Source organism: Petromyzon marinus, chromosome 51 (genome assembly GCF_048934315.1).
Source record: "Petromyzon marinus isolate PM22_M1 ecotype Great Lakes invasive population chromosome 51, UKy_Petmar_22M1.pri1.0, whole genome shotgun sequence".
Classification (NCBI taxonomy): domain Eukaryota; kingdom Metazoa; phylum Chordata; class Hyperoartia; order Petromyzontiformes; family Petromyzontidae; genus Petromyzon; species Petromyzon marinus.
In genome coordinates this window covers 8,242,269-8,259,268 of record NC_133717.1, presented here as the reverse complement: position 1 = coordinate 8,259,268, position 17,000 = coordinate 8,242,269, and the positions used below count along the sequence as shown (strand labels likewise).

The 17,000-nt window shown below is 52.7% G+C and overlaps 1 protein-coding gene across 1 annotated transcript in view; it reads right to left on the bottom strand.

Moving 5' to 3' along the window:
• Nucleotides 1-6,919: 6,919 nt before the first annotated feature.
• LOC116953294 (trophoblast glycoprotein) overlaps nt 6,920-17,000 on the bottom strand; it is a 28,185-nt gene continuing 18,104 nt past the window's right edge. The window contains exon 2 of the mRNA XM_032973371.2: nt 6,920-16,153. Within this exon, the coding sequence (XP_032829262.2) occupies nt 15,112-16,153 (1,042 nt within the window). The 3' untranslated portion in view covers nt 6,920-15,111. The remainder of the gene's footprint in view (nt 16,154-17,000) is intronic.

Here is a 17,000-nt window from a genome sequence, read left to right as displayed (position 1 = left end):
TTCCTCTTCATCCCCTCACACCCCCCCCCCCCAGCGCGACATCACTTGCCGTGGGGTCGAGTCCAATGACCCGCAGCAACGAGGCCACCACGCACACCCCATCGTCCCCCGCAGAGGCGTCGCTTCTGTTGTTCACGAACGTCTCTCGTGAAGTCGCCAAGGGGAGAATTGTGAGTCTCACACGCCTCCATTGTCTCGGCTCTCAGACGTGCTTTAATCCGCCGTGGTGCCACGGGAATTGAAACTAGAAACCATTGTTTTTATTTTACAAGGTAAGGCCCCACTGAGCTGTATAGGTAGCTCTTTTTTTCTTTTCTCGTGGAAGCGGCCTGGCTGTCGCAAATTATAGCCACAAACGAAGTGGCTTATCATCGTGTGAGGAATTTATAGCAGCCACATTACTCTAAACCAGTAGTAATAGGTTTTTACCCTTTTATCTGGCACCAAAACTGGCACCTTTATACAAGGCATCATGTTTGCAATTACCACAACACAAGCAGTCAAAATGCAAACAAAAAGAGACAACTCTGATAAAGATATGCACTGTCCTTGAAATTGATTGGTCCACACCCGAGACGGCTTTTCTTAGAGTTAAGTCTCCACTGGTGTTGGACCAGAAGACGCCAAAAGGCGTACAACTCAAAAACAGCGCACTATCAGAGTATTGAGGGCTCGGGGTGAGCATTTACATTATGAGACCTCCTTTGCCAGTAACAAGATATAGTAATAGGTTTTACCCTTTTTAACTGGCACAAAAACTGACACCTTTATTCAAGGCATCATGTTTGCAATAACCACAACACAAGCAGTCAAAATGCAAACAAAAGAGACAACTCTAATAATGATATGCACTGTCCTTGAATTTGATTGGTCCACACCTGAGACGGCTTTTCTTAGAGCCGAGCCTCCACTGGTGTTGGACCAGATGACGCCAAAAGGCGTATGCCTTGGGCTCTAAGAAAAGCCGTCTCGGGTGTGGACCAATCAATTCCAAGGACAGTGCATATCATTATCAGAGTTGTCTCTTTTTTGTTTGCATTTTGACTGCTTGTGTTGTGGTTATTGCAAACATGATCCCTTGTATAAAGGTGTCAGTTTTTGTGCCAGATAAAAGGGTAAAAACCTATTACTATATCTTGCTACTGGCAAAGGAGGTCTCATAATGTAAAGACTCTAAACCAGCCGATAGCAACCCGTGGCTCCGGGAGTCGCATACTGCGGCTCTTTAAGGGACTGCTTCGTGACGTCGTTGATTAAGGAACCACGTCGTCACGTATTCGACACGCAGAGCATTGCGGCTCCTGGTATATTGATAGATTGATTGATTTTTTTCGTACCGAATTCGAACAAACATTTTCACTTCTTCATAATTTGGTTCGCCTACCCCCCCCCCCCCGCTCTGGACGCGCGTGACGTTGATTCTAAATGTGTAGGGATGAACCGGGTTGACCCCGTGAAAAATCCACGCGACCACGGGGAGAGAGAGAGACACACACACAATCTCCAAATATACAGCAGGCGTCAGGGTAGGGATCGAACCTACGCCCTCCTGTATATCAGGTAGTTAACATCTCATAGCCACCGCGGCGGACATGGCAGCAGCAGGCGCAGCCCAGCCTCGGAGATGGTGCGACTGTGACTCGAGTCGAGGCTGTGAATGACACCCATCGCAAAATCCACCGCTGTTAAAGAGAAACGTAGATGCTCGAGCGCCACTGACTTTAAAAGTCTCGTCTTGACGAGAAGACATCTCGTAAACAGTGGGCACACGTTTTACACAGAGGGAGAGAGACGGTCGCATAAAGTTTATTTTGTTTTAAGTATGTTTTAAGTTTGTGAAAACTCAAGAGGCCAGGAATGTGGTCTCATTTTGCCAGAGTGAGTAAATGGGGAGGTGAGGGAGTGAGTGGGTTGATTGAGTGGGTACGTGAGTGAGTGATTTAATGAGTGAGTGGATTAGTGTGTGGGTGAGTGAGTGGGTGAATGAGTGAGTGGATTAGTGCGTGAGTGAGTGAGTGGGTACGTGAGTGAGTTATTGAATGAGTGAGTGGATTAGTGTGTGGATGAGTGAGTGGGTACGTGAGTGAGTGATTGAATGAGTGAGTGGATTAGTGTGTGGGTGAGTGAGTGGGTACGTGAGTGAGTGATTTAATGAGTGAGTGGATCAGTGTGTGGGTGAGTGAGTGGGTGATTGAGTGAGTGAGTGGATTAGTGCGTGGGTGAGTGAGTGGGTACGTGAGTGAATCAACGAGTGAGTCAAATCACGTTTGTTTATCTAACTAGGTAAGAACTGATGAGACCATGATTCTGTCTCATTTACAAGAGCGACCTGGCTCGCAACGTGACAAAAAGCCAAGGAAATAAAACTGCGGCACCTAAACTCTGTAACTCGTTGTCCCTCCGAGGTCAGGGGACTTCCAAGACACTTTACAAATCTTCAAATCTCGACTAAAAACACGTGTTCAAAATGTCTTTTCTCCCTCTTTAGTTATTTTCAGCCCGTCTTTCTCACTTCTTCTTCTCTCCATGGTTAAGCGTTGAACAATTTCTGCCTTTCCATGTGCAGCGCCCTGAGAACGATTGTTTAAGCGCGCTTTATACGTTTAAATTATTCTTGGTTCTTTCGGTAAAGTCACGTAGAAGGGAAGTAATAAAATAATACAAATAAAACATTATACAATGCTCACGACGTTTCGGCCACAACGCAAGCAGCCGTCCTCAGGTGACGAACAGAGCTGTCGGCAAGACAGCGTCCTAATGAACACTGCTAAGCTTGGCAGTACAGCAATGGAACAAATATAAATTGGCGCAAAAACAACAGCGTCCCGCGAGAAACCCAAACAATCGCAGACACACGCACGCGTCAGTCGGTGTTCAATAATGATCAATATCCTCGTAGCGTGCGTCGGCGGCTCGGGCAGAATATTCGTAGACCGATCCTAGCGTCATCTCAGTTAACTTACAATAAGGAAACTTTGAACAGATACGGGGGAGGGGGGGGGGGCTGTTATACGCACGTGTACACAAATGTATTCGGTAATTCTGCCGCATCGGGAGCGATGCAGAAGCGTCATTGACATGGACAATTCAACCCAATTCGCCAATAGCACGGTTGGCTACGTACGGTGCGAACGAAGTTCAACATACTATGAAGAAGGGCCATTTCCCGAAACGTTACCTATTATATACTGACTGCCCTTTAAAGCCAGTGTTAATGACGAGTGTGGTGTTGTTGTTGTTATTGTTCTAATAGCGGTAGTGTCGCGGTGAGCGTGCTGCGCTCCGAACCCGTCGAGCCGAGTTCGATTCCCACTCACGGCCAAAACCAGTGACGATTATCTGAACCGGTCCTGGGCCTCTCCTAAGTCGACTCAGCCTCAAATGAGTACCGAGTGCGGTGTGTAAAAACATCGCCGTTGGGGAGACAAAGGCGGTCGAGCGTGGTCTTGGCCATCCACCCCCTTCATATGTGCAACTCGCTAACAGCACTCGCCCCAACAGTATGCCAAGGTTATGGGGCCGTCCATAAATGACGTCACGTACCTAGGGAGCGGGGGGGGGGGGTCAGACATTTGTGACGATGTGTGACGAGGGAGGGGGGGGTTGAGAAATGTGACGTCACATCAAAATACGCAACTTTATATACATATAGACAACACGTTCTACTTTATTCTCCTACATTAAATACGCACTACAATGACAATAGTTTAAAGCGATTTCAAGCATGTTTTTCTTTTTTTGGGGGGGTGGCAGAGCTTTGTGACGTCATATTTGAGGGGGGGGGGCTCTGACTTTTAGTAACGCCGCGTGACGAAGGAAGGGGGGGGTCAAAAATCGTCCAAAATCGCGTGACGTCATTTATGGGCGGCCACTGCGCGGGGGGGGATCTTTGTCTTTGTTCTTCTAATCCGTAAACAGATGAGCGTGTACGAGTCAAAAGCAATTCCCCCAGTGAAGGTATCGGAGATAATCGACGGCTGGGCGTCGATTCTCGCTGTAGTTGTTTTGAGAGATGGCAGCCACCAACATCGGAGTCGGAGGAAAACGTTGGCCAGGGGACAGGGCACAGACGGCACGGGACAAGCCGGGGGAAGGGGCTCGCAGATCGCCAGGGGGAGCGGACGGCGGGGGAGGGTGCAGCAGAATAAATAAATATATACATAGCAACTTTATTTTCTCTCCCTCTCTCTCTTTTGAACCAAACATCTTTTTAGCCCTAGCAGCGACAGCAAACAAGGCTTGTGAGTGTCTGTGTGCTTTAGTATTGTGGGAAGCGGTGGTGTAGCGGTTAGCGCTACGGTCCGCTACGAACCTGGCGACCCGGGTTCGAGTCTCGATCACGGCCAACACCCAGTGACGATTATCTGAACCGGTCCTGGGTTCTCGCCTAGGTCGACTCAGCCTCAAATGAGTACCTGGTGCGGCGTGTAAACATCGCCACTGGGGAGACAAAGGCGGTCGGGCGTGGTTTCTGGCCACCCACCCCCTCGTGTGCCGTGCCGGCTTCCATAGGTGCTCGCTAACAGCACTTGCCCCTCCAGTCTGTTACAGCTATACGGGGGATATTTGTATTTTCCTTTGTTTTATTATAGATCAGAGAGACAAAGAGATGAGAGCGGGGGATGAGAGCGGGGGGAAGAGAGCGAGAGGGCGATGCATTCCGGATCACAGAACACGGCTCCCCCCCCCCCATCTCTCTCTCTCTCTCACTCTCTCCCCTTCGCTCTCTCTTCCTCCCACCTCCTCTTGGTCTCCTCTTCCTCCTCGTCGTCGTAGTCCTCGGGCCGTGCGAGAAGAGCCGAGTGCTCGTTCGGTAACACGCGGTCACCATTATTACCCCGTGTGCGCCATTCCTGCAGTTGAGACGGAGGAGGCATTTAAATCACCACCCTCAAAGAGAACCCGCAGAGAAAGTCGGAGTTGTGGTCTTTCTTTTCCCCTCCCTCTTCCTAAGATGCCTTCTTCAGAGAAGTTTTTATCAAAATACATGGACTTTGCTGTGTGTGTGTGTTTGTGTTTTTGTGTTGTTTGTTATTTTAGGTGGGGAGCGGTGGTGCAGCGGTTAGCCGCGCTGCGCATCGAGTCCGGCGGCCAGTGACGATTATCTGAACCGGTCCTGGGCCTCCCCTAGGTCGACTCAGCCTCAAATTAAATACCTGGCGCTATGCGTAAATTTCGATTTATAGGTGCTCGCTAACAGCACTTGCCCCTCCAGTCTGTTACAGCTATACGGGGGATATTTGTATTTTCCTTTGTTTTATTATAGATCAGAGAGACAAAGAGATGAGAGCGGGGGATGAGAGCGGGGGGAAGAGAGCGAGAGGGCGATGCATTCCGGATCACAGAACACGGCTCCCCCCCCCCCATCTCTCTCTCTCTCTCACTCTCTCCCCTTCGCTCTCTCTTCCTCCCACCTCCTCTTGGTCTCCTCTTCCTCCTCGTCGTCGTAGTCCTCGGGCCGTGCGAGAAGAGCCGAGTGCTCGTTCGGTAACACGCGGTCACCATTATTACCCCGTGTGCGCCATTCCTGCAGTTGAGACGGAGGAGGCATTTAAATCACCACCCTCAAAGAGAACCCGCAGAGAAAGTCGGAGTTGTGGTCTTTCTTTTCCCCTCCCTCTTCCTAAGATGCCTTCTTCAGAGAAGTTTTTATCAAAATACATGGACTTTGCTGTGTGTGTGTGTTTGTGTTTTTGTGTTGTTTGTTATTTTAGGTGGGGAGCGGTGGTGCAGCGGTTAGCCGCGCTGCGCATCGAGTCCGGCGGCCAGTGACGATTATCTGAACCGGTCCTGGGCCTCCCCTAGGTCGACTCAGCCTCAAATTAAATACCTGGCGCTATGCGTAAATTTCGATTTAAAGCTTTCATGACTGCAATGATTAATCTTCTTTGGTTCTTTCCGTAAAGTCACGTAGAATGAGAATAAAATAATAAATTGATAAAATAACACAATAATATTCTCACGACGTTTCGGCCACAACACGAGGAGCCTTCATCAGGTGAAGGGGCGAGACTGTCTGGTAGGACAGCGCTGTCCTACCAGGTGAAGGGGCGAGACTGTCTGGTAGGACAGCGCTGTCCTACCAGACAGTCTCGCCCCTTCACCTGATGAAGGCCGCTTGTGTTGTGGCCGAAACGTCGTGAGAATAATATTGTGTTATTTTATTTTATCAATTTATTATTTTATTCTCATTCTACGTGACTATGCGTAAATGTCGCCACTTCGGGAGACAAAGGCGTGGTGCTGGCCACCCACCCCCTCGTGTGCCGTGCCGGCTTTCATAGGTCGTCGCTAACACCACTTGCCCCAACAGCCTGTCAAAGCCTTTACGTGGGATCTGTTTCTTTGCTATTGATAATGATGGGACGATGTTGTGTGTGTAACCACCATTGGGGAGACAAAGGCGGCCGGGAGTGGTGCTGCCCCCCCCCCCGACCCGACCTCCTGGCCATCAAGGTGCTCAGTGACAACACTTGCCCCAGCAGTCGGTTCAGGCTGCACGGGGGACCTTTGCCTTTGTGTAGGTGCGTTTGTGTGTACGTGCATGAGTGGTTAGCTAGTTGTGCTACGAATCCTGCGATCCGAGTTTGATTCTTGTTCCCGGCCAATACCGGTAACGAATGTCCGAACCGGTTCTGGGCATCCTCTACGTCGACCCAGCCTTAAATGATTGCCTAGTGTGCGGTGTGTAAACATCAGCGCTGGGGAAGGCAAAGGCGGCCGGGCGTGTTGCTGACCGCACCACAAACAGCACTTGTCCCGACAGCCAGTTGTCGACTACACGGGGGACCTTTGTCTTTGCTTTGTGTCTATTGCGATGTTTGTGTCTGTGTGTGTGGATGTGTTAAACACGCCTGTGGGTGTCCCATGGATACTTGGCATAACCTCTGCTATATTAATAAGACAATGGAAACGAGAATTTGTTTATAATGCTGTACTGTAGTTTACAATTTTATTTTTGTATTTTAAAAAAATGCATATAATGTGTCTATATATGCAACAATAATAATAACAACAACAACCATAACACATGCCACTATTGCCACGGTACTAAAATCTCTTATAAACGCAGCCTCCGAAGATCAGAATATTTATTTATGCTGGAGGAATCCGATGAGCTATAAAGCTCTTTTTCACAGATATCCAGGAGATGATTCGACCTCCCCCCATGTAACATCATCCGCGCGGCGTTCCCACGACCACAGAAACGAGTGCTGGGCCCAGTTTGTCAAATCGTGACAGCTTGTTAATAAAAAAAAATACAAAAAAATAACGTACGAAAATTTGTATTTCCATTCCGGCGGTGACCGAGAGACAATTGAATCGTCTCAGGAACGCGAGATAACCATTGGCAGCGGTTGCCAGATCGTCCCAGGAACGACCCAGCACGGCTCGGGTTCCCATTTCTAATGTCCGTGGACACGCAGCATGTGGCTTTCGTTTGAAGTTGGGAAAACGCGGACTCGCGGGAGGTTTATTCTGGTGGTGGGGCGGGGGGGGGGGATTGGTGGGGGAAGGTTGTGGGATTGGTGGGAGGGGCGGTTGTGGGATTGGTGGGGGGCGGTTGTGGGATTGGTTGGGGTTCAGGAGGAATTGGAAAACCAACGGACGGGTGACAAGAAACATTGCTGTGCCAGGCCTTGCAAGTACGGAACTGTAACAACAACATTAACGAACCCAAAACAAAATAAAAACTCAGCACAGCTCCCTCGCGTCTCCTTTCCGATCGCTGTCGTGGAAACGCAGCCTCTGGATTGGTCGCGTGCGGCGGCAAGGAGCACGCATCTCGCCAACGCTTTGGGCACGGCTTGAGGGTTCTTATTGGAACCAGGGATGGGGTTGGGGATTTCTACCCCTCGCTTCACTCAAACACGGACAACCGCGCGCCAGTGGCACCTCGCTCTCAGACTCTCTGCCAATGCCATGGAGAGTCACGAGGCAGATGTTTCCGTATGAACACGGTGAAGCGAGATGTTAACTACCTCGCGCTGGTGTGCAGGAGGTCGTGGGTTCGACTCCCGACGCCTGCGGTACAATTTGAAGTTTGCATTGTCTTCCCGTGGTCGCGTGGGTTTTTTCTGTGAGTCTTCGGGGTTGTTCCCCTCCACGTTTAGAATCAACGTGCATTTCGGAGTATTTGGCTGCTATAAATTCACACACGATCAGCCACTTCGTTGACCTATTATTTGTATCCTTGTAGCTCAGTGTCTGCATGTCTTTGGGTGTCTATTTTTCCTCTATGGTTCTCCGTGTGTCTCGATGTGTCTCTGTGGGCCTCTGTTGAGTATCTATGCATCTCTATGCGCCTCTATGGGTTTACTATATGGTCCACAGTTTGGGTTGCATGGACACAATCGCACGACCGTCGACTTTTCCATTCATCGTTTCAAATCGGCAGCGTCAGTTTTGACATGCGTTCGCTGATACCAGCACGTGCACACACACACACACCTCTTGACACATGCAGTTTTCCAAAAAGTCATCATCGTAGTTATAAATATTGTTATATTATTCCCATTATCATGGGATGTTGTATAAAGCATGCTATGCATATATATGTCTGTGGACGTTAGAAGAGACGTGAGAGATTTGAGTACCGTATTCTCCCGACTAGAAGACGCTCCGGAAAGTAAGACGCACCCCCAACACTTTTTGCCCCCCACCCCTGTCAATGAAGTTATACAGCCGTAACAGACGGTAGGGACAAGTGCTCTTTGCGAGAATCTATGCAGGCCGGAACGGCACGCGAGGGGGTGAGTGGCCAGCACCATGCCCGGCCGCCTTTGTATCCCCATTAGCTATGTTTTACACCGCTCCAGGTACTTATTTAAGGCTAAGTAGGCCTAGGGGAGGCCCATGACCGTGAGCGAGAATCGAACTCGGGTCGCCAGGTTTCGTAGCGCAGCGCGCTAACCGCTACACCACCGCTCACCACACGAACACACGCACGCAGCTACCGGATTATAAGACGCACCCCACCGATGGGTTTCTAACACACGGCGAAAAGTGCGCCTTAGAATCGGAAGATGACGGTAGGGAGTGTAACCACAACCCAGGGCCGGATTAAGATGTTGTAGGCCCCTGTGCTACAGGTACTGTGAGGGCCTCCCCAGTAATATTTTCAAAAGGAAAACAAAGTTAAAGGAAAACATAAAATGTATATTTACACAAGGCTAACAGCAAATTAAAATTCAGCGTTCACAAAATAAAATAAAAAAAACTTTTCACTTCATCTCTGGAGGCCCTCAAGCTAGCGGAGGGGCCCTAGGTCGCAGCCCCTAAAGCCCCCCCACGCTATGTTTTACACCGCCCTAAAGCCCCCCACGCCTTGATGCGGCACTGACACAACCCCGGAGATTCAATGCAAGAAGCCATTGCTGCTGCTGCTGCTGGTGTTGTTGTTGTGTTTGTTTCTCAACTGGCGAGCGTTAGCGGCCTCCAGTGGCTGCCGTGTGAAGCCGTCACCCGAGGTGCAGGGGGACACGCACAAATTCTACAAAACACCACCCCCCCTAACCCCCCCCCCCCAACAAATTGATCGCTCGACGCGCGAGACCTCGTCCACTTAAATAATCGATGGAGCAGCATCGACGCGAGATGCACCAGCGGTGCGTGCACCTCCATCCACCGCTGGATGAAGGCCTCCCTCCCAACCGTCGTGGTGGTGATAGTGGGGGGCGGGTCGGAGTGGTGGAGGGGGGGGTGGGTGGTAGTTTTGACCATACTTCACCAACGCATTGACTCCTAAGCTGTCGAGTGTGTAGGCGGTGCAACTGCACGAATGCGTTGGGCACTCAGGTTCCGGGATACAAAGAGGGGGTGGAGGAGAGAGAGGTTATACAGGGCCCCCCCCCCCCAATTAAATTAATTGCACAAAGGCTCATGCCCCCCACACCACGCCACTTATGTTGGCCCTGAACTCATAAGCGCTAACCACTCCGACACCTCCCCCCCCACCAAAGTAATTTCAAGACGCGTCGTAAAGCGAGTCAACCCATGGCACAAGCGCCGCGGTGATGTCACCGCTACCTCGGTGATGATGCACGGCAACCACCGCCGCCGCTGTTGTTGTTGTTGTTTTCGTCATCGTCGTCGGTAGGGGAATTGCTTGCAATTCATTCGCGTCGTGGAGTCGTGGAGTCGTCATCTCCCGAGCGTCGCAACATCGCTCTAAGGGGACCCCTCCACACCCCCCCCCCCCCCCAAATGGCAACCGCCCCACGCAGCACGCGTTGCACAGCAGGAGCCCAGCTGCGAGTGGGGTCTTCTCCTGCACAGTATGGGGGGGGGAGTGAAGTTGCTATTATTAATTCATTATTTCATGCCAATTCAGACTCGGACACAGCGGTGCCTATCTGCGGTGCGCGTGTGGGTCGTGTGCCAATGTGTCGGTTCGTATCTCAGCGTGATAATGATGTGCAGTGGTTAGCGCTGCGCTAGCCCACGACTAATATTCAGCGGCTATCTTATAACCTGTCTAAAGCCTCCCCCCCCCCCCATCCACTAGGTCGACTCAGCCTGAAATGAGTATTTTACCTGGTCCGGGGAAGACAAAGGCGACCGGGCGTGGTTCTGGACTCACGAATACCCGCCTCGCTTCCAGCACTTTCCCCAAACATCTGTAAAGGCTATAGGGAGGGGGTCCTTTGTCTTAATGTACAATGTAACCTTCACGCTTCATATTTAATGCTGAGGTTTGGCGTGGTGAGCTGATGTTTACACACCGTACCAGGTACTCATTTGATGCTGAGTCAACCTAGGCGAGGTCCAGGACCGGTTCAGATAATCGTCACCGGCGATGGCCGTGAGCGGGAGTCGAACTCGGGCGGACGGGTTCGTAGCGCAGCGCGCTAACCACTGCGTCACCGCTCCGCACACGAACACACATCGCACTCACACAAGACAAAGATCTCCACCCCCGTGTGCTGCCTACTTGGACCGCGTGATCAAGTGCTGTTAGCCAGCACATGTGGCCAGCACGCTCACACACACGAGCATTTACACACACAGAGACAAAGATCCCCCGTATAGCCTTCACAGACTGTTGGGGCAAGTGCGGTTAGTGAGGATCTATGAAGGCCGGAACGGCATAAAAACAGACACACGTTCAAACACATGTACACATACAACTCGCATACACGTAACATGCGTCCGCATATACGTTCACACGCACACGTGCTCCTCATATGAACACGCATTACACGCTCACGTATGAACGCACACATCACACACGCTCTTCCAACACACACACACACGCGCTCATACAACACACACGCGCTCATACAACACACACATACGCACATTTAACACGCACGCGCAATTGTTTGCGAGTAACAGTCGCCCATTGAAGTCTCGGGCAAAATGTGCACCTCCGTCCGTTTAACTTCACACCGACCACGAATCCACACTCCAACAGAGTCCACCACTTAAACCAGGGGGATGGAGACTCCCGTTCCTCGCCGAGTGAGAGGCGGAATTCGCATTTTTTTTCTCTTCAAATACCTCTGACGGGCAACCACGCACATAACAACTGTTGCCACTCGCTTGCAAGAGACCCTAGTCGATACGAGGTCGCCAAAATGGGCCTCCCCCCTACCCCACCCCACCCCTCTAGTACCCCGATTAGTGCGGCTCCGATGCACCTCGATTACGCCCCAGTCGCCGCCGACCGCCCCGCAAGAAGAAATTGGCAGCACTTCGATTGACCAATCGCCTCCTCTCCCCTGAGCTCGTCCCAACCGCGCCCAGCCAATGGGCTACCCTCGTCACCCTGGGTCCGGGGGGAAGGGGGCGTCGGTCGGAGGGGAAATTCCACCCCGGGAGGAGATGGAGCGATGAGACTTGGACTGTGGAGCATTCACGTGGCACGGTGAAGGGGATGGCCACGGCAGTGGGGGAGGCATTCATCCAGCAGTGGACTGACCATGTTTGACTGATGATAATGATGTAAATCGTCAGAGGTCTTCCCGTACGCCAAGAGTTGAGGGTTGCTACCAGTGGCGTAGTAACGACATCATCAGCTCAGGGGATGCGGTACTCGGCCAGGTGGGGCCCCCGACATTTCATTTGTCTCGCACGGTCGCACCTAGAGGCTGCGATTCACCGCGGCTCCTCTCGCCCTAACCACGTCGTCGTTACGCTCACGGTCTCGAACATTTAACGCCGCAATTTTTTTTTACTTTCATTGCTAAAATGTTGCAAATAAATCTTATGGTGGTTGTATAGGGGGCCCCAACTCGTAGCTTTGGAAAGGCCCCCCCCCCTCCTGCCTGCCTGCCTCCATGCTCGTTACACTACCCGGGTGCCACCAATTTTGTTTTCACGGGAGATATTGCAACTCACTTAAGTGGAATGTCTGTGTTCCATCAATGGACTTATTGCTAGTTGGGGGAAGAGGTGTGTGGTGGTGGTGGGGGGGGTGAGTTTGCGTTGAGTCCGCCCATCATTCTTCAGAGGTCGATAAAACGGAGCACCGCTTTCTTCGTCGTGAAGTCAACACCGGCTGTTATAACGTATGGATAGGCTCGCTCCCACCCACCCGCCCGCCGCGCCCCCGTCACAGGAACGTGGAATTTCCACCGCTTGCCTCAGAGCTGTAAACAGGAGATGGGTACCGTTGCACCAATGCTCCACTGAGCTGAAAGTCACTTTTGGGTTTTTCATCTTCGCATTTGGCGGACTGAGTCTCAAGGGGAGGGAGGGTCGAGTATCATCAGCAAACAACAGCCGTGATCATTCCACTGCTGGATGAAGGCCTCCCCGAGTCGTCGCCATCTCTCGCTCATTCGTGGAGTAACGCACTCCTCAAGCTCGATGTATTACAGAGCCAGCGTCTGCATCCGTTTTGCAAGCACACGTGACCCGCGAGCATTGTGCGCGTTTTATAACAGGCTATGTGTATAACCTAAATAGACAGCGACGATGTTGGTGATTATGATGATTCAGCTGATGACGTTGGTGGTGATGACGATGATGAAGCTGATGATGATGATGATGATGTTGATGATGATTACTGAGGCTGATGGTGGTGACGATTATGAAGCTGATGTTGGTAGCGATGATGATGACGCTGCTGATGGTGGTGATGATGATGATGATAAAGCTGATAATGTTGATGATAAAGCTAATGATGTTGGTGGTGGTGGTGGTGATGACGATGAAGCTGATGATGTCGGTGGTTATCATGATGATGGTGATGAATGCGTGGAAATGAATGATTCGACAAAACGTTAAAAACCCCGGTAAATGAGAGCTCTCAACATGTGAGTACTACATGTGTGTGCGTTCGAACGTTCATTATGGACCGTTTACATACAGCATATACTTACAGACGAATACCGAGTCACCCTGAATGTGCCCGATCGCATCGGATTTCGGAAGCTCAGCAGGTCTCAGCCTGCCTAGTCGTTGGACGGAAGACTGCCCTGTCAACACCGAGCGACGTTGCAGACAAATGGTTGTACGGTGTTCAGCAGACGCCAGTAGAGGAACAGGTGATTGAATCTATCTGTGCGGAGCTGGGAGTGGTGCACCCCCCCCCCCCCCACCTGCCTCCCTCCTCCTTATACAGCAGGCGCGGTGCTGGGTTTTCTCCGGGATTCTCTGGCTCTCTCTCCCACCTCCCTCCCCTCCGACACACGGAGCCAGACTCTCATTAGGAAGCAGCATTGGCGTGCCCCCAGGGCTTAATTTCAACCCGGGTTCGGTGACCTACGCGGCGTTTCCGCACGCGGCCCACCACATCCAGGACACCTCGTGCCGTGGATGTGTGTGGCTCCCGCTTAAGAGTCGCGTGCCCCCCCCCCCGCCACCCATCCGCCGCCCCCCAAAATCTGTCGCGAAATTAATCCTTGAGCGGGACTATCTTGAAAAAGAAGAGAGTCTTGAGACTCGGGTAGTGCTTGACAGGATGGATTAATGGAAAATAAATCGTCGGCATCTTTGCTGCTCTATTGGACACGGCTCACTGGCGGACAGGGGCTGATGACCTCATGGTGACACCACTGCTCACGTGACCTGTGGGTCTCTATTGCGTGAGTCTATGGGGGGGTCAACGTGACTCTATGGGTCTCTGTGCGAGTCAATGAATACCCACGTGAGTCTACATTTCAAACCATGGATCCCATAGTGACGCCACTGCCCACGTGACCTGTGGGTCTCTATTGCGTGAGTCTATGGGGGGGTCAACGTGACTCTATGGGTCTCTGTGCGATTCTATGAATACCCACGTGAGTCTACATCTCAAACCATGGATCCCATAGTGACGCCGCTTCCCACGTGACCTGTGGGTCTCTATTGCGTGAGTCTATGGGGGGGTCAACGTGACTCTATGGGTCTCTGTGCGAGTCTATGAATACCCACGTGAGTCTACATCTCAAACCATGGATCCCATAGTGACGCTGCTTCCCACGTGACCTGTGGTTCTCTATTGCGTGAGTCTATGGGGGTCAACGTGACTCTATGGGTCTCTGTGCGAGTCTGTGAATACCCACGTGAGTCTACATCTTAAACCATGGATCCCATAGTGACGCAGCTTCCCACGTGACCTCTGGGTCTCTATTGCGTGAGTCTATGGGGGGTCAACGTGACTCTATGGGTCTCTGTGCGAGTCTATGAATACCCACGTGAGTCTACATCTCAAACCATAGATACCAGAGTAACCCCACTGCCCATGACCATCATTCGCAAGCAATGTGTCACACGTTCCCCACAAGCCTGGTCCTCCGGCTCACTCACCAACCTCCACATGAAGATGGAAATACAGCGCATCAACCTCCCCTACCACAACCACCACCACGAACCCCACTCCCCCGGCTCCCGACCACCACCACGACGAGGGAGGCCAGGGATGGCAAATGATTAATCCGGTAAAAAAAAGAAAATCGTGAATTTATCTTTGCGTCCTGGTTCCGGGACATCCTCAAGTCATCTCATCTTCCATTATCTTCTCTCAACTCCTCGTGTGTGTCCACTCAACTCGTTTCCACGTCTCCACCTGTCTGCTCATCTCCGCTCATCTCTTGCCTTCTCCCCCTTCATGTCGCCTCGTCCTCCTCCCCCACCACCGTCATCATCTCCATCCGTCCATCCCGCCGAAATCTCAGCTCCGTCTCAAGCCTCGGCCGTCGCCGACAGCCTGCGCATGTCCCCGCCGATCTCGGGCGCCTCGTGCTCGTACCGGTAGTGGTAGCTCGCCTCCATGTGATCCCGGCAGAGGTCCCTCACCCCTTCGGCCCACAGCTTGATGCCCCTCCGATTGAGGTAGAGCACCAGCAGGAAGACCAGCCCGACGAGCGCCAGCACGAGACCCAGGAAGACGTAGGAGGTATGCAGCGCCGCGGGGACCTCTTTGCCCGCGCACGGCAGCAGCGGCTCCTCCTCCTCGCCGCCGCCGCCGCCGCCGCCGCCGGGGAGGAGTTCCGCGAGCGGGCGGCCTCTTAGCGCCGGCGGGTGGCGGCAGCGCAGGTGCCCGGCGTCCTTCACCCAGCCAGTGGCGTTCCCGAGCCAGGCGGCGAACGGCCGGATGTCGCAGTCGCACACCAGCGGGTTGGCGCCGAGGCGGAGGGCGAGGCCCGGCGCGGCGCGCCGCAGGAGCTCCAGCTGGGCGGCGTCGGGCGAGGCGAAGGCGTTGTCGCTGAGGTCGAGCGAGGTGAGCGCGGGCAGCGAGTCGAGGCCCGAGTCGGCGCCCACGCCGCTCGAGATGGAGTTGTTGCTGAGGTCGAGCGTGGCGAGCGACGGCAGCGAGCGCAGGACGTAGCGCGGCGGCAGCACCAGCAGGCGGTTGCCCTGCAGCGATAGCCGCTGCAGGGCGAGCAGGCGGCCCGACCGCAGCGCCTCGCACAGCCCGTTGAGGCACGACCACGGCCACGGCGGCCGCGGCGGCGGCGGCGGCGGCGGAGATTCCTCGGACGGAGAGCGCGGCGGCGACGGCGGCGACGGCGGCGGCGGCGGCGACGGCGGCGACTCCGAGGTGGCGTTGTGGCGACGGTGCCCGCGGCTCAACGCCCGGTTGAGGATGAGCTCCTGCAGGGAGACGAGGCCGGAGAACGCCGCGGGGTGCACGCTCCGGATCGCGTTGTTGCTGAGGTCCAAGACGCGCAGGGCGGTGAGGCCCGCGAAAGCGCCGCCGTCCACTCGCTCCACGCGGTTGGAGCTGCCGGAGGTCACGGGCGGTGGTGGGTGGGTGGGTGGGGGGGGGGAGAGACGAGAGGGCGGCGAGCGTGAGCCGCGTACCGCACAGAGAGGGAGAGAGGCGTGCGGCTGTTGGGGAACGATGTAGGGTCAACGTCGGAGCAACGTTGGGGCAACGTCGGGTCGACGTTGCTCCAACGTAGTGATCCAAAGACTTTAGAGACTTGGAGAGCCACGGAACAAGAGGCTCATAGACTCCCGTAGAGACCTATAAACTTACACAGAGACCCAAAGACTCAAATAGAGACAAAAAGACAAAGAAACCCCATATACCATTGGAAACCTCATTTGCCAGTAACAAAATATGATCATTGTTTTTTTTTACCCTTTTATCTGGCAACAAAACTGACACCTTTTTTTACAAGGAGTCATGTATACATTGACCACAATACCTGCGGTCGGAACGCAAACAAAAAACAACTCTGATAATGTATGCACTGGCGTCTTCTGGTCCAACACCATGTGAGACGAGGCTCTAAAGAAAGCTGTCTAGGGTGTGGACCAATCAATCTCAAGGACAGTGCATACATTATCAGAGTTGTTGTTTTTTGTTTCTGTTCCGACCGCAGGTATTGTGGTCAATGTAAACATGACTCCTTGTAAAAAAAAGGTGTCAGTTTTGTTGCCAGATAAAAGGGTAAAAAAACAATTATCAAACCCCATATAGCCTGTAAGAGACTTAGGGGCAAGTGCTGTTAAGCGAGCACCTATGAAGGCCGACAGGGTACGGCACACAAGAGGGTGGGTGGCCAACACCACGCCCGGCCGCCTTTGTATCCCAAGTGGCGATGTTTACACATCGCACTAGA